This window comes from Eschrichtius robustus, chromosome 12 (genome assembly GCF_028021215.1).
Source record: "Eschrichtius robustus isolate mEscRob2 chromosome 12, mEscRob2.pri, whole genome shotgun sequence".
Classification (NCBI taxonomy): Eukaryota; Metazoa; Chordata; class Mammalia; order Artiodactyla; family Eschrichtiidae; genus Eschrichtius; species Eschrichtius robustus.
In genome coordinates, this window is record NC_090835.1 from 4,729,876 (window position 1) to 4,754,307 (window position 24,432).

A 24,432-nucleotide genomic window follows, 5' to 3' on the forward strand; every position below is an offset into this window, starting at 1 on the left:
GGGCCACTGGGCCAACCTAAGAAATCCTGTCTTTTGCGGAGCCGGATGCTCTGCACCATTTCCTCGCGGCCCCTCCCAGGACACTCCAAGGGAGCGAGACTGTCGGGGTCTCCTGCTCGGGAGGATCCTCTCCCCGCGGGCCTCCGGCCACGTGGCGGCACCCAGCCAATCAGCGCGGGGCGTCCGTAGTCTTGGCAGCAGTTGCGCCAAGCTCTGCAAGTCACGGGTCTCTCGCAAACTTGGTATTACTGTTTTTCTGGTACCCCATACCCCCGCGCAAGCAAGCACACACAGACACACACACGCACATTCACACGCTCTCTTCAGCACCCGCTCCCGGCGCCGCGACCACGGACTATTCTTCTGAAGCGTACGAGGCTGTGTTCCGGTCTCTGCTCCGTAAGTTCACCCTAAGCTCCCGGGAATCAACGCCAGCTCCAGGAAGCCCTCAACCCCCGGGTGGACGGGTGCAAGTGGGGTGAGGGCTAGGACAGGGACGGATATCTCATTGTGTCGTCCTCTCTCTCGGTGCAGGGTTGCCAGGGAGTCGGGGGCAGGTCGTACATGTTTCTAAGATTTCCTTGCCCGGTCTGGAGGAGCAGGCCGAGCTGCTTTGGCTTGGAACCAGCGGCCCAACCCATGGGCCCGGGAAGGGTGTCCAGGCCCTCTGGCTGGCCCTACTTCTTCGCTAGACATTAGTGTGTTCAGTATGGGAGAAGAGGCATGGAGAAGACCATCGGTCTTCAAAATTTTGGTGATAGCTTGCTGTCTTTGACAAGCACTGCAACTTCAGAGGTGAAAGACAGATAAATGGATACTTACAGAAGAAGAAGGGATGAATACTGGGTCCAGGGGTGACACCCAGGAGTAAGAGGTCTGCTAAATGCAGAGGTTGGGGAGGAATGGTTCCAAGGTCCTGGAGAGCTCTTTACACTGGAGCTTAAATTAAGGATACAAGGAGTTACCCAAGCCAAAAGGGGGAGGAAAGGTATTCCAGACCAAGGGAACAGCATGCACAGAGGCCCAGAGACATGGGGTCTTCAGAAAACTGCTGGTAGTTTGAGTGTTGCTGGAGATGAGAGGCAAGAGGGGTCAGAAGGGACAAGATCAGGAGAGATCTTGTGAGCCAGGAGATGGGGAAGCCACTGAGAATGACGGGATTGGATTGGGAGCGTCAGCAAATGCAGAGTCTGAATTGGCAAACTCACAATGTTGGGAGTGGGGCGATCTGGGACTGTCCCAAATTCCCAGGCCAAAGATACTGGGAGGTGAGGGAAAGGTGCCAGGCTAGAGGGCGCTGATTGGATGGGGAACTTGGAAAGAGTTCAGACTTGGTTGAGTTGGAGATCCTCGTAGGCCGTACAAGTTGAGATGCTTTAGGAGCAACTGTATGTAGAAAGTTGGAGCTAATTCCAAGTCATAAATACTGGTATGGGTGTCCTCTGCATATGGAGGGCCACAGAAATGAGAGTGGAGGAGAGTGTTTGGGGCGGGGGGGAAAGAGTGCCCAAGTATAAGCCTGGAGGCTCCACATTTTAGGAGTGGGGAGGAAAAGAGAGGCCAAGAACAAGTGGCCAGAGAGGTAGGATGGAACTTAGGGAGAGATTTGTATCAAGAGCCAAGAGAAAAAGAGAATTTCAAGGAAGTATTGAACTGTCTCCAGACACCTGAAGGGCTGTCCCAGAAAAGAGGGAACAAATGTGTTTTCTGGGGCATCATTGGGGGAGGACTAGGACCAAGGGTCGTAGAAATTCCAGGGAAACAAATTCTGGGTCAATATAAAGAAGTCTTTTCTAGCAGTTGGAATTAGGCCCTCACAATGTTAAGTAGAGAACACCCTGTCACTGTAGGTATACAAACAGGCGAAGTCTGCAGGGGCATTGTAGAAAGAGTTCCCTGACCTGGGCAGGCAATGGGACTAGTTGGCCGCTGAGAGCTGGCCTCATTAATCTCTGGGGAACATTTTCACACAGGCTCTACCCACAACCACATGGTGACCTCTTTTATTCTAAGAGCCCGCCTCACTTTCCTATCAACGGACAGAGGACCCCAAAGACCACTAGAATGCAAGCTCCATGGCATGGTGGGCCTGCAGCCTTCGCTCTCGAAGGGGAGGAGAGTGGGGGGAGGTTAGGGAGGAAACGGAGCCGAGCCCCAGCAAGGTAGCTTTGCAGGCCACTGTGAAAGAGGGTCGTTTATTCTAAGAGCAGGAGAAGCCATTTCAGTGAAGCCATTGCAGGGTTTCCGAGGGGGAAGGGTTGCCTCTGGCTAAAGGCAGATCATGGATTCGGGGTCTAGGGGGGGCTCAAGTGGAAGGGGCGAGACCAGTGAGGGGCATATTTTGAATGTGTTCCCATGGGCTGCAGAGTACAGTGTAAACCCCTGAACCTGGCGCTGGAGATCACTCCAACTGTATTTTCCATTAACCTCGTCCTTCGCACACAATGTGCTTCCAATTTGTGAAACTGTTTAGTAACCCTCAAGTCCCTAAACCCCACCCTGATCGATCCCCATGCTGGCCCCTCTATCCCTTGAAACCCGACTCATTCTGAAAGCACACTCAATGTCCCCTCCTGCATGATGACCTCCCAGATCCCTCGATCAGCGTCTCTCCCCTGACTGAAACCACCTTGTAACCCCTCTGGTTACCCCACCTTGTTCTGTGCCAGCATACTGCCTGTTGGGCACCCAGCCAGTACCAAGCACTGGGTAACTTTCAGTAAATGCTGGTTTGATGAATGACTAAATTTTCAGTCGTACCGAACATCTTGTCCTCAAAGAAATGATAAATGGGTTGTTGAGAAGTACTTACTTCTGTCCACATTGATGTATACATACTTTAATTATTTTCTGACTATGAAAGGAATACACGGGCATTGTAAAGGGACTTAACAAATGTACTGACTGTTCACTTTGTGCCAGGCTGGGTACCGGGGATGCACAGGAAGTAAGACACAGTTCTTGCCATTGGGAAACTCACAGGCTGTTGGGAAAGAAAAGTATCTTCATCCAGAAAAATATGGTAAATGCTATGAGGGGGCTAAGCGTAGGGGCTATGGGGACCAAGAGGGGCACGAGGGAGAGGCTGGGATGCTTCAGGGGACAGTAATGCCTGAGCTGAGCCTCAAAGGCTAAGTAGGGAATAATCAAGTGAACAGGGGAGAGACAGAAGCGTGTTTCAAAGACAGGAAAGAGCACGGTTTTGGGGGGTGGGCAGGAGGGGGGAACTATGGAACCACAGTCAGCTTAGTTTGGGTACAAATACAAGGTGAGGCAGAAGGAATGAGAGAAGGAGCTGGAGAAATTAGAGGGGTTGGCAGGGGTGGGTGGGACAGGTGGGGCTAAATTAAGGAGATTGAACTTTATTCTAGAGGCAGCTGGGAGCAATAGAAGGGTTTTAAGCAGGAGAGTTTTGGTTTTAGAAGGAAAATGATGGTAACAATATTTTTTTTTCTAAATTTTTTAAAAATTTATTTATTATTTGTTTATTTATGTCTGTGTTGGTCTTCGTTTCTGTGCGAGGGCTTTCTCTAGTTGCGGCAAGTGGGGGCCACTCTTCATCGCGGTGCGCGGGCCTCTCATTATCGCGGCCTCTCTTGTTGCGGAGCACAGGCTCCAGATGCGCAGGCTCAGCAATTGTGGCTCACGGGCCCAGTTGCTCTGCGGTATGTGGGATCTTCCCAGACCAGGGCTCGAACCCGTGTCCCCTGCATTGGCAGGCAGATTCTCCACCACTGCGCCACCACGGAAGCCCCGACGATATTTTTAATAATAATGCTGTATCCCTTCTGAATTTTAGAACATTCCCACACCTGTTATTCATTTGATCTTCATAATAGCTTCGGGAGGTTGCTAGACGAGAGTTTATATAATTTTAGGCACAAAAGAATTGAGACTCAGCAGGATTAGGTGACAGCCTGCGGTAATATCAAGTAATGGCTAAGAGTTGAGCTCTGGGGCTAGACAAACCGAAGTCATGTCCCAGCTCTGCTACTAATCAACTGTGTGACCTTGGGCCTCTCTGGGCCTTGGTGTCCTTATCTGTAAAAATGGGTGTAAATCATGATGCCAACCTGTTAGGTCTGTCCACTTGTCATTCACTCACTCACCAAATATCTACTGAGCTCCCACTATATGTTGGCACTGTGGAGGTGCTGGGACCCCAGCAGGAAACAAGAGAGATGAGATCTCGGTTCACAGTGTATTGGAAAAAAATAAACCAAGTAATTGCACCAAGGGTTTCAAATGCAACTGTCTGCCTGAACCAAGCCCTTACTGAATGAAATGAGCTGCGTGTGAGATGATAGGGAATGGTGAGGCCTATGGCAAGCTGCAGAGCGCATGCCCCAGCCTAACGCAGTGCAAACTGGAAAAGTTTAAGCAAACAAGTATGTCAAGCAAAACAGGACCCTAAGCCTCATTCAGTATGAGGGCTGCCAGTTTGCAACCCTTGATTTACATACTTATGATAAGTGGTCTGAAGGAAAAGTACAGAGATAACATGAGGATATAACACAGCCTGAAGCTGGAGAGGGAACATTTGTTCTGACATGCGGAGAATGAGGAGGAGCGAGGAGGGGATGGATGGGGGAGGGAGCATTCCTGGCAGAGGGAACAGCGTGTGCGGAACCCTTAGGCAGGATGGGGCTTGGATCATTCAGGGAACAGAGAGAACGCCAAGACGTCTGGACAGGGTAAGGAAAGACAGGCAAGTGATGACGCAGGAAAGGTTAGCGGAGGAGAGTCATGGGACTTTATTTTGAGGACTATGAAAAGTCATGGAAGTATTTCAAAATGGGGGGAGGGTAAGTATATAAAAAAATAATAACAGTGCACTTATTGTGAACAAACTGAACTGATTCTAAACATCTCCACCACTCAATAAGGTAGGTACCATCATTATCCCCATTTTACAGATGAAAAAATTGAGACCCTGCAAGGATAAGTGATCATGCCCCCAGTAAGCGGCAGGGCCGGAACTCAGACCGGAGCGTTCTGGCTGCAAAGCCTCTGCGCTTTATGGCACTAGGCTGCCTCAGATGATCAGACCAGATCAGAATGGCATTTTAAAAAGATCATTCTGATTGCCAAGGAGCACTGGGGGCGGGGGGAGTGGGGTGGAGTAAGATTGGAATCTAAGAAGGTTCATGAGGAAGCATATAAATCTCTTAGCATAGTGCCTGCTGTTGGGAGTGCCCAGTCAGGTTAGATGTAATTGTTCTCATCATCACAGCGAGGCAACAATAACGCCAGGCCTGGAACCCAGGGGCCCTGATGCCCAGCCTGGTGCTGAAGCATTTCTCCTTCCTGACTCCTTTGATCCTCTTCCTGAAAGGAACTCACCTTTTAACTCTCTTCCAGGGTTCTACCAGTCTAAGTCCTTGGTTGACGATGAAAACGCCAGCAAGGAGCCCGTGTTCAACCCTGAAGCGGTCATCGCCCACTGCTTCAAGCAGTTCAAGCAGGAGGACTTCCACCTGCCTCAGAGCCCCCGGAGGATCATCATCTTGCCTCGAAAGGAGGCTCTGATGCCCGTCAATCCCACCCCCCAACCCCAGGCTCCCCCCGAGCCCACCCCCAGCTCCAAAGCCCCGGAAGTTGGGGACATCCAAGAACAGCCAGAAGACCCAAGGGCCTGGCTGACCCAGAGGCTGAAGGTTCGGCAGGACCTGGAGTCATTCGGCAACATAGAGAGGTGGCTGCAGAACAAGTCCAGACTCACGCCTTCAGAGGCCAAGGTCCTACACGAGAGCCACAAGGAGCACGAGGCCCGGCTGATGGGCCAGCTGGCCACTACCAGAGACACCAAGGTGAGCAGCCCCATTTGCCAGATGCAGACACTTCGGGTGTTAGGGGCATGCTGTCATTTCACTCCCTTGAAGTAGGCAGGATGGGGATCTTTTACCCCCACCCCCACCCACCATCCCCCCTCCCAGTCCCAGGGGAGCAAACAGAAGTCCTGAAAAGGTGTATTTGTTATCTATTGCTGCATAACAAATACCCGCAAGGTGACTTAAAGCAACAGGTGTTCATTATGTCACTGTTTCTGAGAATGAGGAACCTGGGAGGAGCTTAGCTGGATGGCATGGCTCAAGCTCTCATCTCAAGATGCTGGCCTGGGCCACAGATATCTGAAGGCTTGACTGGGCAGGATGACCCGCTTCTAAGCTGGCTGCTGTCAGGAGGGCTCAGTTCCTGGCCACGTGGACCTCTCTCAGGGCTGCTCAAGTGTCCTAACCACATGGCAGCCGGCTTCCCCCAGAGCAAACGGTCCAAGAGAGCAAGGAGGAGGCTGCAATGCCTTTTATGACCTCGTCTCAGGAGGTCTCAGTTTCAGAAGTTTCACACCATCACTTCCACTGCGGTCTGTTTGTCAGGAGCAAGTCACTAAATACTGCCCACATTCTAGGGGAAGGGGGTTGAGCTCCACCTTAGAAGAGAGGAGGGTTGAAGAATTTGTGACTATATCTTAAAACCACCCTGGCAGGAATCATCCCTGGCATTCATCTGTGGGGCATTTTAAATACTCATTGTTCATTCATTGGTTCATTCATTTGTTGAAGGCCTATATGTGCCAGCAGGTGCTCACAAGGCTATTGTAAGGATCACAGTTGGGAGGTTGGAAGAAAATTTTTTATAAATTTGTATATGTATTTATATATATTATACATATAAGTCCCTTTTATAAATATGAAAACAGAAGCTCAGTGAGGCCTACATTGTCCAAGCCCATAGGGATAGTAAATGGCAGTCAGTAACCAAAGCCCTCATCTTCCAACTCTTTGCAATACAGACACTGTATGGGACATTTCTTTACAATACAGACACTTGAAATTTCTCCCAGTTCAGGTAAAGCTGGCATAAGAGGTCAGGTAGCTCTGCTCCTTCCTAGCTGTATGATCTGGGCCTTAGCATCCTCAACGGTTCAGTGGGGATAACCATTGTGCCTGCTTCCTAGGGCCGCTGTGACATCTAAACGGACTAATTTATATATGGTGCCTGAGACAGTGCTGAGCATATCGTGAGCACTCAATAAATGTTAGTCATTTTTATTATTATTGCAGACTTACGGATGTCATTTGGGTTGACCCCCAAACTTCAGCGTCAGTCCCTGGTGTAATCATAGTCAAAAGCCAACTTTCATGGGTCCAACACTCTTTCCTGCCAGCAGCACAGCATCTAGGTATAAGCACAGGACTTGGGTTAGAAACCCAGCTCCACTGCTTACCTGCTGTGTGAGCCCGGGCAAGTCACTTCACCTCTCAGCCTGTTTCTTCATTTGTAAAAAAAGGGAAACTAATACCTAATACCGAATTCACAGCATTGTTTTCTTCATTCAGCAAACCATTACTGCCTACCTGCAGAGGGCTGGGGGCTTTGTTGAGTACAAGGATAGGAGGTGGGGTATGTAGCTAAATAAGACATGGTCTTGCTCTCAAGGTGTTCCATGCTAGTGGCAGAGGTGGACACAGCAGATTAAGGACTCTACAGTTTGCCACAGGCCATGAATAGACTCTAGGACACTGAGGAGCTATAAGCTAGGGAACGGCAAGGCCCTTTGTAAACTGTCAAGTGCTGCACCAAAGTAAAGGAACATTATTCCTAAGTACAGTCTCCCTCGGCATCTGTGGGGGGGGGGGGACCCCACAGATACCATCATCTGAAGATGCTCAAGTCCCTTATATAAAAGGGCAGAGTATTTGTATATAACCCACAAGCATCCTCCCGTATAAGGAGGATAAATCATATCTAGATTACTTAGAATATCTAATATAATATAAATGCCATGTAAATAGTTATAAATACAATGTAAATTTTATGTAAATAGTTGACAGCCAACAGCCATGACAAATTCAAGTTTTGCTTTTTGGAACTTTCTGGAATTTTTTTTGGAATATTTTCCATCTGTGGTTGGTTAAATCCGTGGATGTGGAGCCCATGGACCCGGGGGGCTAACTGTATTCCCGTTCACCTGGAAATGGAGTAGGAGTAGGATGTGGACAGGAAGAGAAAGGAGAGGTATTCCAGGCAGGAGGCCCAGCAGGGGCAGAGGCTGGGAGGTATGGGCAGTGGGGGCCCAGGAAGCTCCGGCCAGGAGCATGTATTTGCACGGAGAGCCCAGTGTGATTATAATACTGACTGGTCTGACAGGAGAGATGTGGTTAAGAATGAAATTTTAGTTCTCATATTGTCCAAGCCTCTTGCTTCTCATGGGAAATTGGAGGCCCAGAGAAGCAAAATCTCCCAGGCGTCCCGTGGCAGGACGCACCTGCCGGAATCCAGCGCTCCTTGCCCTCCACCTTGCTGTCTGGTCAGGGTGGCTCAGACTCTCTCTCTCCCATTTCTAACTCTGGGGATGAAGCTGCATCGGCCTGTCTCCCCCACACTCTCCCCTCTACCCCACTCGCTTGCCTTTTTCAGAAGAAAAGCCTGCGACCCCTCCGCCGGCAAGTGCCCCAGCTACAACTGCCGGAACCCTCTGCCCTGTCGGCCTTGTACTCTTACCTGTGCAGCCACAAGATCAAGATCCAGGAGATATTTCACAAGGTGGAGCAGGGCAAGAACCAGAGGATCTCCAGGGAGGAGTTCATCAGGGCTCTGAAGGCGGTAAGCGCCTCCCCCGCCCCCGAGGCTGGCCTAAGGGGGTGGGGGGTGGAGGGCGCCCATGCACCCCCCTCCCCCCCCACTGCCCCCTCCCCAGATCCTGCTCCGACTATCAGCCATATTACTTATAAAGCCGGACTGGAATATGTGGCTTAACCTGAGGCCCCATCAGACCCCTAAGGCCACCCTGCACCGGTCTGACCTTGAAAGGCCCTACCTGAGTGGGAGGTCTGCGGAGCCAGCCCCATAACCAGCCAGCTGCTTGGGGAATCACCCCAGAACTGAGCACAGAGAGAGCTGGGCCTTCAGTCCTGCCTCTAGTACCTTCTGGAATTTCTGGAACCATCATTGGCATATGACTCACCTGGGGTCTTGTTAAAACGCAGCTTCTGTCTCAGCTTCTGTCTTGTTAAAATGCAGCTTCTTGTTAAAACGCAGTGGAAGCGTGGAGTCCTAACCACTGGACCGCCAGGGAAGTCCCCCCAAGATGCTGCATTCTAACAAGCTCCCAGCGATGCCTATGGTACAGGTCCACGGACCACACTTTCACAGGTTATTCAAAAATTCAAATTAGTTGTAAAGAAATAAAAATCCAGTTCCTCAGTCACAGCAGCTACAGTTGGATTGCTCAGTAGTCACATGTGGTGAGTGGTTCCTCCACTGGATCCCTCAGACATAGATCATTCCCATCATTGTAGAAAGTACTATTGGTCTAGCAGAGGTTTGCTAACTATGGCCCAGGAGTCAAATCCAGCCAGTCTCTTGTTTTTGTAAATAAAGGCTTTTTTCCTGTAAATAAAGTTTTATTGGAACACAGCTACACTCATTATTCTACATATCGTCATGGCTGCTTTCATGCTAGGAGGGCAGAGTTGAGTAGTGATGACAGAGATCACGTGGCTCCCAGAGCCTAAAATATTTATTATCCGGCCCTTTCAAGAAAAAGTTTGCTGACTCCTGGTCTGGGTGAATGAAGCTTTTATATATTTTGAATACAAGATACCTTTTAAAAAAACTTTAAAAGGAAGGGGAATGCTACATCTTTTATGGTCTTAAATCATCACCAGTTTTCACACTATCATTTTATGACATGTAATTATCTAAACAAAATTTCAAAGCATTTAAAACAACAAAAAATAAAGGGTTGTTAATCAATGTAACCAAAAAGATAAAACATTAAATCCTTTAGCACCAGGTGAGTTCTGATCTTCTTTAAGTAAAGCTCAGTGCATAATATCTACAGTCTAAAGAAGCTGACAAAGTTGTATTTCCTTTAAAACTTTTCTTCTTGAATATTCGGTATTGCTGGCAAGCATTTTACTTCTCTGAAGTTGCTCACCATCCTTAAAGGAGTAATGTGTATCCGATTTCTGATTCTATTTTACTTCAGCTCAGGGAGGCTTATGTGTCCCTCATGGACAAGGACGACAGACGTGAAACCCTTCTTCCAGTCCAGCACAGGAAGGCTGTCACTGAGATTGGAATGGAGTGGGGAGGGAGGCCAGAGGAAGAAGTAACAGACTCTGCAAAGATGACGATATGTCTGGACTGGGTTTTGAAGGAGGGATGGGAGTTTTTCAGGCAGGAAGTGGGAAATGTCTGAGTAAAGGCAGAGGGTGAGAACGTGTAGGGTGTGTTCAGGGCCCCGGGGAAGGGCTCTGAGCTCCTGGGCAGAGACCTTGGGTGTGAGCTGGGAGTGGCTGAGGATGAAACTAGACGGGGAGGTGAGGCCAGGCTGGCAAGGCCTTGGCCGTCCTGGCAGGACGTTTGGAGCCTGCCCGCCCACCTTGGGGCTTCTCTTCTCTCCTCAGGTTGGAGTCCCTCTGAAAAGCCAGGAGGTGGAGGACACCCTGATCTATCTCAGCTCTCTGGGAAAGCACGACAGCATCACCGTGGATAACCTGGCCAGCACCTACAAGCAGTGGTCTTTGGCTCAGCAGAAAAGCACCCTGGCAACTGCAACAGAGTGTACATATCCACCTCCACCCCTGTGCCTCCACTTCCGCATCCTGGGAGCCAGTGTGATGGAGGCAGCCTTGGCTCACTTGAGTGTGTTCTCCAGCTCTGGCTTACTGTAGGTGGGCCAAGCCTCCCTCTGGTATTTCCAGGCCCAGAGATCAACCGCAGGGTAGATATTCTCTTGAGTGCCCAGCTACTGGGTCGTTCAAAGATGAATGAGGCCCAACCCTGTTCTTAAAGGAGGATTCTCAAAGGGTGGTTTTAGCCCATCAAAGCCCACCTGATAGGCTGAGAACTGACCCAAACGGCAAGCCTTTCCATTTGTATGTGGGTCCAAGGCCTTCCCACTATTAATCTACGTATTATTGATAAAAAGTTAACTAGAATTCAGAAACTAGAATTAGTACATGTTTAGAGTTTACTGGAAAATCTACTTTGGTATTCTATCAGGGATATTAGTAGGGCTGCTGTGAACAGTTGTATAGGTTGTGCACAGCTCAAGTTCCATTTGCCAAGCTGTGTGCTTGTGAAGCCACATCTATCCAGACGAAGCACAGAGGCAAATTAGAAATGAAACAGCAGTAGCTCTGCGTATGAATTTACAACACAGGGTACATCATGTTTTTTGTTTGTTTGTTTTTGTTTTTTTATTGTTAGTGCCACTATTGTAAAAAAAAAAAAAAATTTGAACAACTATAGATAAAATTAAAGCCCTCCCTTGACTACTACCCACCATTCCAGAATCCTCCTCAAATATAAACACATCTCTCTTCTTCTAAATGAAACAAATCTTGCTTTGTCCCCACCCTCCAGGTTGGCAGGAATTTAATTTCAGACACGTCTGTGAGTGTGGACATGGGGGGACCTCCTGGCCCTCCCTGAGGTCATGTAAAAGCCCTAGGAGGACAGCAGAGGGGTTTCCTTACAGAGGTGAAGATGTGGGTGGGGTCTCTGGAGTTCAAGGTTACACTGAGCTGGGTGCTCAGCGTCCTCACGGGTAGGTTCTTTTAGAGGCGGCTCCCTTAGAGCATCGCCTCTTCAGTCCCACAGGGTAGCGAGATTTCTTTTTTTTTTTTTTTAATTTATTTATTTATTAATTTATTAATTTTTTGGCTGCGTTGGGTCTTCGTTGCTGTGCGCAGGCTTTAGTTGCGGCAAGCGGGGGCTTGCGGAGCACGGGCTCTAGGCGCACGGGCTTCAGTAGTTGCAGCACGCGGGCTCAGTAGTTGTGGCTCGCAGGCTCTAGAGTGCAGGCTCAATAGTTGTGGCGCACGGGCTTAGTTGCTCCACGGCATATGGGATCTTCCCGGACCAGGGCTCGAACCCCTGTCTCCTGCATTGGCAGGCGGATTCTTTTTTTTTTTTTTTTTCACACACACACACTGTATTTTATTTTTACAAGAGATAAATAGACTGACACCAAGCATTGTACATGGATGACCACAACAAAAGCAACAATGATTGCAATTACCAAACATGAAACACACTCATACTATGTCATAATATTGACATTCAGTCCAGTAATCCTCCACTGTAACAGCTCCTTTACTTTGCAGTGAAAATTGATTTGTATATTCTTTGCCTCTGAGTCCTTGTTGGATTTTTTTTTTTTTAATTCAGACAGAAAGTCACAAAAATTATACTCATCCTCATCAGTTCACTCAGTCCCATGTAATTAAATTTTTTTTTTCATCTTGATCTTTTGTTAGCACTTTTATGAGTTCATCAGTTTTTCATTAGAGTTCTGAAAATGCTTATTCATTCAGTTCAGCAGTACAGTCAGTTACCAGAGACCTGTACTTGTCAGAGTCTTTTCCATGAATTTCTTAAAGATGAAACCCTTTTATAGGAACATATTTGCAAAAGCATCAGAGTACACACAGAACTGTCTGTAAATGACAAAAGACTTAAAAATGACCACAGTTAAAAATTTGATGAAAGTTCATAATAATGCAGTTGACAAGAAAATTAGTTATTTCTGAGATATACATTTTAAGGTAATAACTAGGATTATGACTTATAACATTGTACCAGAACATATAAGATTTTTAGAAATTTCATGTAATGTCTGAAACATTTATATTAACATATTTCCATACAAATAACCCAATGAAAGTTTAGTATTAGTTGTTTTGTTTGTTTGTTTTTTTATACTGCAGGTTCTTATTAGGCATCAATTTTATACACATCAGTGTATACATGTCAATCCCAATCGCCCAATTCAGCACACCACCATCCCCACCCCACCGCAGTTTTCCCCCCTTGGTGTCCATATGTCTGTTCTCTACATCTGTGTCTCAACCTCTGCCCTGCAAACTGGCTCATCTGTACCATTTTTCTAGGTTCCACATACATGCGTTAATATACGATATTTGTTTTTCTCTTTCTGACTTACTTCACTCTGTATGACAGTCTCTAGATCCATCCACGTCTCAACAAATGACTCAATTTCGTTCCTTTTTATGGCTGAGTAATATTCCATTGTATATATGTACCACAATTTCTTAATCCATTCGTCTGTTGATGGGCATTTAGGTTGCTTCCATGACCTGGCTATTGTAAATACTGCTGCAATGAACATTCGGGTGCATGTGTCTTTTTGAATTACGGTTTTCTCTGGGTATATGCCCAGTAGTGGGATTGCTGGGTCATGTGGTAATTCTATTTTTAGTTTTTTAAGGAACCTCCATATTGTTCTCCATAGTGGCTGTATCAATTTACATTCCCACCAACAGTGCAAGAGGGTTCCCTTTTCTCCACACCCTCTCCAGCATTTGTTGTTTGTAGATTTTCTGATGATGCCCATTCTAACTGGTGTGAGGTGATACCTCATTGTAGTTTTGATTTGCATTTCTCTAATAATTAGTGATGTTGAGCATCTTTTCACGTGCTTCGTGGCCGTCTGTGTGTCTTCTTTGGAGAAATGTCTATTTAGGTCTTCTGCCCATTTTTGGATTGGGTTCTTTGTTTCTTTAATATTGAGCTGAATGAGCTGTTTATATATTTTGGAGATTAATCCTTTGTCCGTTGATTCGTTTGCAAATATTTTCTCCCATTCTGAGGGTTGCCTTTTCGTCTTGTTTATGGTTTCCTTTGCTATGCAAAAGCTTTGAAGTTTCATTAGGTCCCATTTGTTTATTTTTGTTTTTATTTCCATTACTCTAGGAGGTGGATCAAAAAAGATCTTGCTGTGATTTATGTCAAAGAGTGTTCTTCCTATGTTTTCCTCTAAGAGTTTTATAGTGTCCAGTCTTACATTTAGGTCTCGAATCCATTTTGAGTTTATTTTTGTGTATGGTGTTAGGGAGTATTCTAATTTCATTCTTTTACATGTAGCTGTCCAGTTTTCCCAGCACCACTTATTGAAGAGACTGTCTTTTCTCCATTGTATATCTTTGCCTCCTTTGTCATAGATTAGTTGACCATAGGTGCGTGGGTTAATCTCTGGGCTTTCTATCTTGTTCCATTGATCTATGTTTCTGTTTTTGTGCCAGTACCATATTGTCTTGATTACTGTAGCTTTGTAGTATAGTCTGAAGTCAGGGAGTCTGATTCCTCCAGCTCCGTTTTTTTCCCTCAAGACTGCTTTGGCTATTCGGGGTCTTTTGTGTCTCCATACAAATTTTAAGATGATTTGTTCTAGTTCCGTAAAAAATGCCATTGGTAATTTGATAGGGATTGCATTGAATCTGTAGATTGCTTTGGGTAGTATAGTCATTTTCACAATGTTGATTCTTCCAATCCAAGAACATGGTATATCTCTCCATCTGTTGGTATCATCTTTAATTTCTTTCATCAGTGTCTTATAGTTTTCTGCATACAGGTCTTTTGTCTCCCTAGGTAGGTTTATTCCTAGGTATTTTATTCTTTTTGTTGCAATGGTAAATGGGAGTGTTTCCATAATTTCTCTTTCAGATTTTTCATCATTAGTGTCTAGGAATGCAAGAGATTTCTGTGCATTAATTTTGTATCCTGCAACTTTACCATATTCATTAATTAGCTCTAGCAGTTTTCTGGTGCCAGTTTTAGGATTCTCTATGTATAATATCATGTCATCCGCAAACAGTGACAGTTTTACTTCTTCTTTTCCAATTTGTATTCCTTTTATTTCTCTGATTGCCGTGGCTAAGACTTCCAGAACTATGTTGAATAATAGTGGTGAGAGTGGACATCCTTGTCTCGTTCCTGATCTTAGAGGAAATGCTTTCAGTTTTTCACCATTGAGAATGACGTTTGCTGTGGGTTTGTCATATATGGCCTTTATTATGTTGAGGTAGGTTCCCTCTATGCCCACTTTCTGGAGAGTTTTTATCATAAATGGGTGTTGAATTTTGTCAAAAGCTTTTTCTGCATCTATTGAGATGATCATATGGTTTTTCTTCTTCAGTTTGTTAATATGGTGTCTCACATTGATTGATTTGCATATATTGAAGAATCCTTGCATCCCTGGGATAAATCCCACTTGCTCATGGTGTATGATCCTTTTAATGTGTTGTTGGATTCTGTTTGCTAGTATTTTGTTGAGGATTTTTGCATCTATATTCATCAGTGATATCGGTCTGTAATTTTCTTTCTTTGTAGTGTCTTTGTCCGGTTTTGGTATCAGGGTGATGGTGGCCTCATGGAATGAGTTTGGGAGTGTTCCTTCCTCTGCAATTTTTTGGAAGAGTTTGAGAAGGATAGGTGTTAGCTCTTCTCTAAATGTTTGATAGAATTCACCTGTGAAGCCATCTGGTCCTGGACTTTTGTTTGTTGGAAGATTTTTAATCACAGTTTCAATTTCATTGCTTGTGATTGGTCTGTTCATATTTTCTGTTTCTTCCTGGTTCAGTCTTGGAAGGTTATACCTTTCTAAGAATTTGTCCATTTCTTCCAGGTTGTCCATATTATTGGCATAGTAACCACTGCGCCACCAGGGAAGTCCGGTAGCGAGATTTCTGACCTCCAGGCTCAACAAGCCTCCAGGCCGAGGCACCGTCACCCCAGGCACAGTCTCCATCCCTCTCAGAACCCCAGGGAACCTGAGTGCCCCCACTGTAATGAGATCCTGTACCCTTTGTGTCTGGTGCATCCTTGAGGTCTCCTCGAGTTGGGTGGGCTTTCCCACCCACACTCCTTTTGCCTTTTCATTATGCATTACCGAAGCTTATCGTTACCTGCGTAGTTGGCTGCAACTACGCAGCAACAATTGGTGAATGATCAGAGTGCACCATGGTACACGTTTGCAGCAAAGGTATTTGGGACCTATTATTTCCTAAGAGCCAAGAGCAGGTATCTGCTTGGCCAGTGCTATCTCAGTGTCCTCACTGAGTTCCTTTTCCCTGGAGAGCAGCAGTGGGTAAGGTAAGCAGACTTGGGTATCTCTTGCTTTGCTTAAAGGGGCAGCAGCATCAAGAGTCTGGACGCCTGGCTTACAAGGGAGAAGGCGGTGGCTTTGGGGCACCCCCTGTGGGCTGCGAAGCTTTACCCTCATTTACCCACAGCATTAGGTCATTTTCTCCTTCCAGTCCCCGGAGGTCAGGGCTACTATTCATGCTTTGCAAGGAGGAAGCTGAAGCTCGGAGAGGCTGAACACCTGTCCACAGTCTCAAAACTAGAAGGTGGCAGGGCCAGGATTTCATTTCTGCCCGGGACAGTGGAGGCCTGGAAACAGGATGCTAGAGGATGAGAATGGCAACAGGAGGGCTGTGGCCATGGTGCAGGTGACGGAGGAGGTGGCCACAGTGGAAACGGAAGAAGGGACACCTTCAAGGTGCACCTCAGTTGGCACTGACCGGACACGTGGGCACCTGCTTGTTGACACTGGTTAACTGCTTGATGGATTCCATGGCTGGGCACGCTCTCAGTTCCTCCTTCCTCTGTCTCTTCCCTCTGCTCCTAGACTACAGATCTGCCAAGGACAGTGGTTCCCCACAGAGTCCATCCAAGAAGCAGCAGGTGAATTTAGCCCCAGAGCCTCTCAAGATGGACCTGCTGACCGTGCCCGTGGTCGACACCAAGATGGAGGCACGGCCCATGACCCTGGAGGAGATGGAGGATGTGGGCAAGCGGTACCGCGAGAAGAAGCGGCAGAGCAAGGTGCCCCCGCCAACAGGGGAGGGATGGGGCTTGGAGACTGGGTAGGCCTGGGTTCAAATCCACTGCCCCTGCATCACCTTCTGGCCAGGGGAGCTCTTAGGGGGCTTCCTTACCTCCCTGTTCCCTCTTCTGTACGTAAGAATGGCACTTACCTCACAAGGTTTCTGTGAAGATAAAATGAGATGACGCATCTGAAAGTATCGAGTTCCCTTCCTCCGACTCTTTAGTTATGACTTCGCGTCCTGAGACCAGGGCTGCATCTTCATCACAGCTGGAATCCAAGAACCTGGCCTGGGGCCTGGCGCTGAGTAGACACTCCAGAAACAATGTGACGAGTGAAGGAAGGGAATAACTGATTACATGAGTTAATTTTCATCCAATAAATATTTATCGAGAGCCTGTGATGTGTCAGGCACTGTTCTAGGTGCTGCCTAGAAAAAAACAGCCCCAGGCCCCAGGAAGCTGAGAGTCTAGTCAGGGAGGCAGACAGTACTAATATAATACTATCCCAAGCCAGACTTCAGAACCTGCATTCTTTGCCGTCGCCCCTCATGGGGGCCTGGGGGGAGAGGTAGATGAGGCTCTATGTCTGCCTTGGGCCAGGAGGTGAGGAGGAGTGAGGGCCAGCCTCTGCTCTCTGCACAGCTCACCATCCCCTCCATCCAGTACACGGAGCAGTGCCGCCTGGTGCGCAGCGGGAACAAGCACTTCGATGAGCACTGCCTCCCGTCCACCATCCACGGGGAGATGGAGGCGGTCATCAACAGGTCGCGCACCCGCACCTTTCTGGTCTACCTGCAGTGCTGGAAGCTCTGCAAATCCTACGGCCTCCCGCTGACCGAGGACGTCCTCGTGAGAGGTAAGGGCCTCGGGGCTGGTCCTCGGGAAGGTGCCAAGGGGGCCCACAGCCAGGGCGAGGATGGCGTCCACCTGAGGTCTGTCCTTCTCCAGCCGACACACATCCAAGCACGCCACTGCGGCCTGTGGTGGGGACACTGCGGGGCCGGGCGGGGGTGGGGGGGTTGGTGGTGGAGGGAGGAACAGCCCCGCCTGGTTCGCTGTTAGATGGGATTTTACAGCCCTGCAGGGCTGCAGGCTTCACAGGCCTGGAAGTCCGGGTTCCCCAGTCTAGAGCAGGAAGCACCAGGACAGGAGTTCCTGGTGAGGGAGCCAGAGGTTGGGCACAAAGAAAGGATCCCGATTTCAGAGAGGGAGCCTGGCTGGAAGTGGTAACTGCTATGACGCATTGGGTGTTCCAAACCACTTGTCTAGGCCAGGCCTGTTTCTTGGTGCTTCTGCCACACGGAGGGAAGAAGGCACCGGGAGACAGGTTCTGCTGAGGCCCTTTGCTCTCTGCTCAGACCACAGGTCTCCACCCTATGATTTCCTACTGGTTCTGCCCTCTGCGTCGGGGAAGGATTGTGTTTTCACACATCCAAGCAGATCTGAACCCTCCACATCTCTGGATGTGTGCTTCTGAGACATGGGACAGGGGAGTGTCCCCATAACCCCCTGGTGACCATGTAGCAATGCCGGCTTCCCAAATTTATGAATTTATATATTTAATGGGCAGGTCGCTGTCTGTGCTTTAAAAACACGGAGTGAGCTGCACTTGAGGGCGGAGGTTTTCCCATAGGAACTCTGCAGGAAGGAGCTGTGGCCATACTGGGCATGTGGTTTTCTCAGAAAAGGGGGCCCCCAGAGAGTAGTGTGACTTACCTGAGAACAAGAGTTAACAGTCACAATTGATTGTTTCCATCTTTTCCCCCAGATGGAGGGAAACACGTGCTAAATGTACAGGGCCTTGGGTCTTGTATTAGTTTGCTAGAACTGCCGTAACAAAATACCACAGACTGGGGGCTTAAACAACAGAAATGTATTTTCTCACAGTTCTGGAGGCTAGAAGTCCAAGATCAAGGTGCCAGCAGGGTTGGTTTCCTCTGAGGTCTCTCTCCTTAGCCTGCAGATGGCCACCCTCTGGCTGTCTCTTCACATGGTCTCTTCCATGTACACATGCACCCCTGCTGTCTCTCTGTGTGTCCAGATTTCCTCTTCTAAGGACACCAGTCAGATTGGATTCAGGCCCATCCTAATGGCCCATTTTAGCTTAATCACCTCTTGGAAGGCCCTATTTCCAAATACAAATTCTGAGATTCTGGGAGTTAGGGCTTTAGTATATGAATTTGGGGGGACACAAGTCAGCCCATAACAGGTCTATACAAGGGGAAGTGGCCAAGGGCCTTCAGGAACACAGGCCAACCAGCCTAAATGGTCATTGTCTCCTGCACATGCTGCACACCCCTCGCTTGGGCGGCCACTTGCTGCCCGCCTGGGCTGGGAGGGCAGAGACAGCAGGAGACCCCACAGCTCTGGACACCAACTTTTCACCAAATCATCGTTCCTTCCTGCTCCCTCGGGGGGCCTTGTCTTCCTGGATCATTTACATCCCCTGGTCTTGGCTAGCGGTGGAGCTGCAGCTGTGTCTTCTAAAATACCAGCGTGCTTGCCAGGCACCCGAAGGCTCCTGTGGGCTAGGTCTTTCCCCCGGACGTGCCCCTTGGTCTGTCCCCACCAGAGGATCGAGCCTCTACTGATTCTCTCCACCACTGGCTTTTGCTGGCTCCTGGGTCCGCACACAGGTGAGCTTCACCTGTCTGCAGGATCCCACCACGCATGGGCACACGGGAGCATCTGTGGGTGGGCTTCCTTTTGCTTCTGATTGGTCTAGACGGAAAAGACGCTGGTCCATCTCTGACCACTGTCCTGGCCACTTGGCTGTCCTTATGACAGAGGTGTGATCTGCTGTGGCCCAAGAAGCACAAACATGGGGATTTCCAGGTCTGTGTTCAAGGCTAGAGCTTGTGTTCAAGGTCTCAAGCTTATGGGCCGGAACTCCAGAACATCGAGGCATTTCTCGTCCCCACTGAATATAGCTTTATTATTTTTCTCCCCCTGATTTTATAGATAATCCATGCTCACTTATATTTTTTGAAAACATAAAAATAAAAATCCCCCCAGCCTGAGTTGACCAGCAATAATATTTTAGTGACTGTCCTTTCACAAGGACAGTCTTTCTTTACTATTTACACAAAATTATTTATGTAAATCATTTTTTAAAGTCATGTGTGTATATATATATTTTTTTAATGTAGTTTTCAAAAATCATTTAAACCTTTAAAAAATGTTGACATTGCCCGTCTCCTCCTTCCCTCCCCTCCCTTCTCAGCTCCGCGATCCCTGCCCTCCCCGCCCCAATAACCAGCATTAATAACCTGGAGAATAACCCTCCATCACTGTGTCCAGAACACGAGATGTTTGTGTGTTACCATCTTAGGACAAGCCCTGCTCAGCAGTTGCAGGAGGGTGGAGCCCCAGCCCAGAGCTTCTTACGTTCTGCACGAGGAGAAAACTGCCATCGACTGGGTCTAAGTGAATCTAGTGAAGTCTTGGGTGAGGCCTCCCTTCCTCCTCCTGGGACTCCTGACCAGGACGCCCCTGCAGAGTAGGGTGTGCGGCAGCGCTCCGTCCTAACTGCCCCCAGGCCTCGGGGCCACTGCTGCCCTAGCTGTGAACAGGCACCCTCATCTGCGGTCCTGTGAGCGGTACTGCGCCAGCCGCGCTTCCCGACAGCGTGCTGCGGTGATGCACACACCACCGTAGGGGGTGCTGGGAGAGGGCCTGGGGGACGCTCTGCACTACTGTTTGTAACGTGCTGTGAATCTACAGTGATTTAACAATAAAAATTTTTTAAATGTATATAAGAAAAATCTTTTCAAACAAAAATGTGAATTTATTAAAACAAACAACCCCCCGCTCTGCCCCAAAGGCTCGGTCTGGGGAGGGGTCTTGGGCTGACAGGCTGTATTTCTCTTGCTGCTCACAGCCCTGATGTACCCAGGGGACAAGATCATTTTGCAGAAGGACCAGGTGCGTCCAATCCGGCAACCGGGAGGCTACTACTCAGACCTGAAGATCTTCAGTCCGAACCTGGCCCTGCTCCGATCCCAGGGCGTTTCCAAACCTGTGGCTCAGAAGCCTGACAAGCTGAGTGTTGGCCCCCTCCTCCCGTGCCTGTGCTCCTGCCCCACTGCTGCCCCTTTGCTGGGGGGCTGGGGGTCACGTTGTGCCAGTGTCTGTGTCCTAACCTGGCATGTCCAACCCAACTGATCACCATGGACTGGCCATGTGTCCCTGGGCACATGTCTCTGCAGCCGCCTTGCCTCGTTCCCATGCAGCCACCCTCCTGACCACATCCTATGTGACTTCAAGCTCTCTGGAAAAGGTTAAAAAGAGGGACTTCTTAGAGAAACGGGGGAGGCCCCTTCACAAATTATGGGCTGGGTGTCAGGGCCCCTGCAGAGGACAGTGATGGCAGCCCCTTCTCTGGCAAGAGGTGGGCTTGCAGCCCCCCAGGAGGAGAACAGAACTCTGCACTGGGGCCTCCCCCTGACCCTCAGATCCCAAGTCCTCTCTAAGAAAATGCCCTCCTTTGTCAGGAGGTGACCCCAGGGCAGGCTATGAACCAGCATCAGTGGTGACTGCAGACTGGAGAACGGCAGCATCCCTGCAGGGCGGGGGAGGAGGGGGCAGCTGACCAGATATCATGGGGGGGGAGGGGCCCAAGATGGAACCACACCGTAGGTCACTCCCAGCTGCCTGCTAGGGTAGTCTGGCCAGAACAGCGGGCGTGGGATGCAGCAGAGCCGAGTGGAAATCCAACAGGCCAGCGGTTAAATGGACAAGTTACCTTACTCACTGAGCCTCAGTATGTTCATCTGTAAAATGGGCACAACAGCTATACCACACACAGTGAGGACCAATGAGAAATGCAAGTAAGCTTCTTAGCAGTTAGCACTTGAGCACTGATTGTTGTTGTTGTAGCCTGCCCCGTCATGGCGTTCTCCAGTGCAGGAGTGGGCTAGGTCTGCAGGTGGGGCTGTCCACAGCCCTGGTTGGGAAGAGCTGAGCACGAACCGGGCAGGTTGTGGCCTTGAGAGTCCTTTCTGATCCCCTAGTGACTGCCTTCCAGCCCCTGAGTGGCTGCCACCAGTGCCTGAGCCATGAACCTAGGGAACCTGAGAAAGTGACTTTTGTCCTGCTTAGGTGGGCCACAGTTATAAAGGATAGAGGTCCCCCGGGGCAGGGGTGGACTGGTTTCATTGGCTTCTTTGAATGCATTGTGAAAGATTCTGGAGCCAGATGCAGGCTTGCTTGGGAAAGTGTGCCGTGGTAATTAGTGATGTCTGCCAGGCCTGAGGTTTGGGGCGTTAGCTTTCACCACCCTTGTCCTCAAGGCTGGATTCAGCTCTGGAAGACAAGTGGGAGTCAGGGGCCCCAAAAGGATTCAGATTACTGAGCATGTCTCATAACCATCTGGGAGGTCTCTGTGCTGGGAAATGAGAAACGTGAGGCTCCACAGGGGGAGTGACTTGCCCCAAGTCACCCAGCCAGCCAGGCCTTGAGCCCAGGGCTGTCATCCTGTCTGCCTGACCAATAGGGGCCCAGAGGTCTAGACACCCCAGCGCACTGTGTGTTCCACTGGAGCATGGGGGACAGAGTCAGGGCCCCACCCAGGTAGAAGAAGTTCTCCTTTCAGAGCTCTGGTCTGGACTCAGAGGGGGACCCCCTGTCACACTGACCTACTCCCCAAAGCCCCACTGACCTGGATTTCCTGTCTCCTGACAAGATACCTCTCTCTCTCTTCTCCACTAGGAACATGCTGAAGAAAATCAAGAAAGTCAGCTTTAAGAAGTTTGAGGAATTCACCAGGTCTGTAGTGATCATCTAACTCTGGGAGGGGGGCGGGTAGGAGGAAGGTGCCCAGGACTCGCATGTTGCAGGGTACACGGTAGCACAGCATCTGGGACTCAGTGCCCAGGAGCTGAGGGGCATAAAATGACACTTAGGAGTGCTAGGCAGACCCTGCTCTCCAGATGTTAACTCACGTAAATCCTCTCAACAACCCTATGAAGTTACTCTTAGCATTCCCATTTTGCAAAAGAGGAAACTGAGGTACGGGAAGTTTGACTATCTTGCTCAAAGTCACATCTCCATTAAGTGGTGGAGCAGGGATTCGGACCCAGCTGTGCTGGCTCCAGAGGCTGCATTCTGAACAGCACATTAAAATGCCTCTGCAGAGCAGGCGGTGTGCACTTAAGAGTTTGGGTTTAGAGGCAGCAGACTGGCAGTCAAGCCTGTGCCCTGCCACTTGCTGGCTTGTGTGGCCTTGGGGAAACAACTCAGCCTCCTTAGGCCTCCACCTCCTCGCTGGTGAGGCAGATGGGACAACGGAGCCCACCGCACAGCACTGTCGGGAGGACTGAGTACTAGAGTGCTTAGCATGGTGCTGCACCTCCACTCTGCTCACAGCGGGCGGGCTCCGTTGGGAAGCAGCCCCATCTGCCACCTGTCTCCATGACAACCATCCCGGTGTCTTCTCCTTCTCCAGGAAGCTGAAGGCGAAGAGGCCCAGTGGTCCGCAGCTAACCCATCCCAATTTCTTCTGGCCGGGTCACCTCCTGGACAAGCTACAGCTCTACCTGCCCACTGTGACCATGGACCGGAGCCTGGCGCTCTTCAGTTGTGTCCAACACCGGTCCCAGGCCTACTCAGCCACTTACCATCCCGACCACTGGTGGCCCATTAAGGACATGAACTACATGACCTATTCCTATTACGATGCCCCCAAGATCTACCACATCAACTAGACTGGCCCAAGGGTCGCCAAACCTAGCCATCCTGGGGCCGGGGTCCAGTGTAGCTAGCAGCCCAGAGCCATAGACACCGGGAGGGTATCAAAGAGCCAAACAAGAGAAGTCGTTTCAGTGGGAAGGCCCGGGCCAGCTCTCTCCAGACTCGAAGTGTGCAGTGTCTCAGAGGGTGGGTGTGTCCAGGGAAAGATGTGGGTTTTGAGCATTTCCCTCTCCTGACCTCTGTCCTTTTGAAATAAACCACGTTGGGGTTTTTCTCATGTCACCTGTGATCCAGCTGATGTGATTTCCTGCTCAGGAGCTGTGGCCAGAGGGATGTTGGCAAGCTGGGGTCCTGAGCCTGGGAAGAAAACACACATTGCCTGGGGTTTTGACAGGGATGCCTGCATGGCACCTCCAGCCTCTCATCCTGGATCTCAGGGACCCCCAGGAAGCAGCAGGCAGTGTGGGTACCCCTGCGCCCTCCTCTTGAAATGTGTCCCTCATCCCCCAAAGAATGAGCCATTTGGATCACTACTTCCAAAACTCTTGGGCCTTTCACAAGTGCAAGCACACTGGTTCATGAGCCCTTCCCCTGATTCACCCACCTGACCCCACATCAAGATCTTTTCCTTCACAACACACACCCTGTGGGCTGCTGTTAGCACAGTGCCTCCGTGCTCAGCATCCCAGTTGACTTCCCCAGCCCACAGGGCAAGCAGGATTCGTGAGGTGTGGTGCAGTCTCAACCCTACGGCTTGCCAGCTGTGTGATCTTGGACAAGACATTCCCTTCACATTTCACGTTTCACGTCTCTGGGTCTCCTCAAACTCCCCTTAACAGTCAAAATCTCACGAAGGAGCTGTCAACACTCGCTCCCTTCCCTTCTCACCCATCACGAAGTCAACAACACCATCCACTTCAGCTTCTGTCTCCATCTGGCCCTGAAACTACTCTACCACAGATCACTGATGACATGACATCCCTATTGTGTTCGGGCTCTGGAATCAAGGGACATTTTTTTTTTTTTTCCTCTCTTGAAATATGATTTTCACAATAATCTTAAAAACAAAAGCTAAAATAAAGAACAATTTTAAACGAG

The 24,432-nt window shown here is 49.2% G+C and overlaps 1 protein-coding gene across 2 annotated transcripts; it reads left to right on the forward strand.

Moving 5' to 3' along the window:
• The first annotated feature begins 5,439 nt into the window (after nt 1-5,439).
• On the forward strand, nt 5,440-24,386 carry EFCAB12 (EF-hand calcium binding domain 12). Of its 2 annotated transcripts, none has more exons than XM_068557122.1 (8): nt 5,440-5,810; nt 8,422-8,607; nt 10,416-10,572; nt 16,445-16,641; nt 17,287-17,500; nt 20,525-20,684; nt 22,354-22,410; nt 23,090-24,386. In XM_068557122.1, the coding sequence occupies exons 1-8, from the start codon at nt 5,529-5,531 to the stop codon at nt 23,346-23,348; spliced, it is 1,512 nt and encodes a 503-aa protein (XP_068413223.1). In that variant the 5' UTR covers nt 5,440-5,528; the 3' UTR covers nt 23,349-24,386. The 2 variants fall into 2 exon arrangements, with proteins under 2 accessions (XP_068413223.1, XP_068413224.1); XM_068557123.1 differs by having other exon boundaries at nt 8,425-8,607.
• The last annotated feature ends 46 nt before the right edge of the window (nt 24,387-24,432 follow it).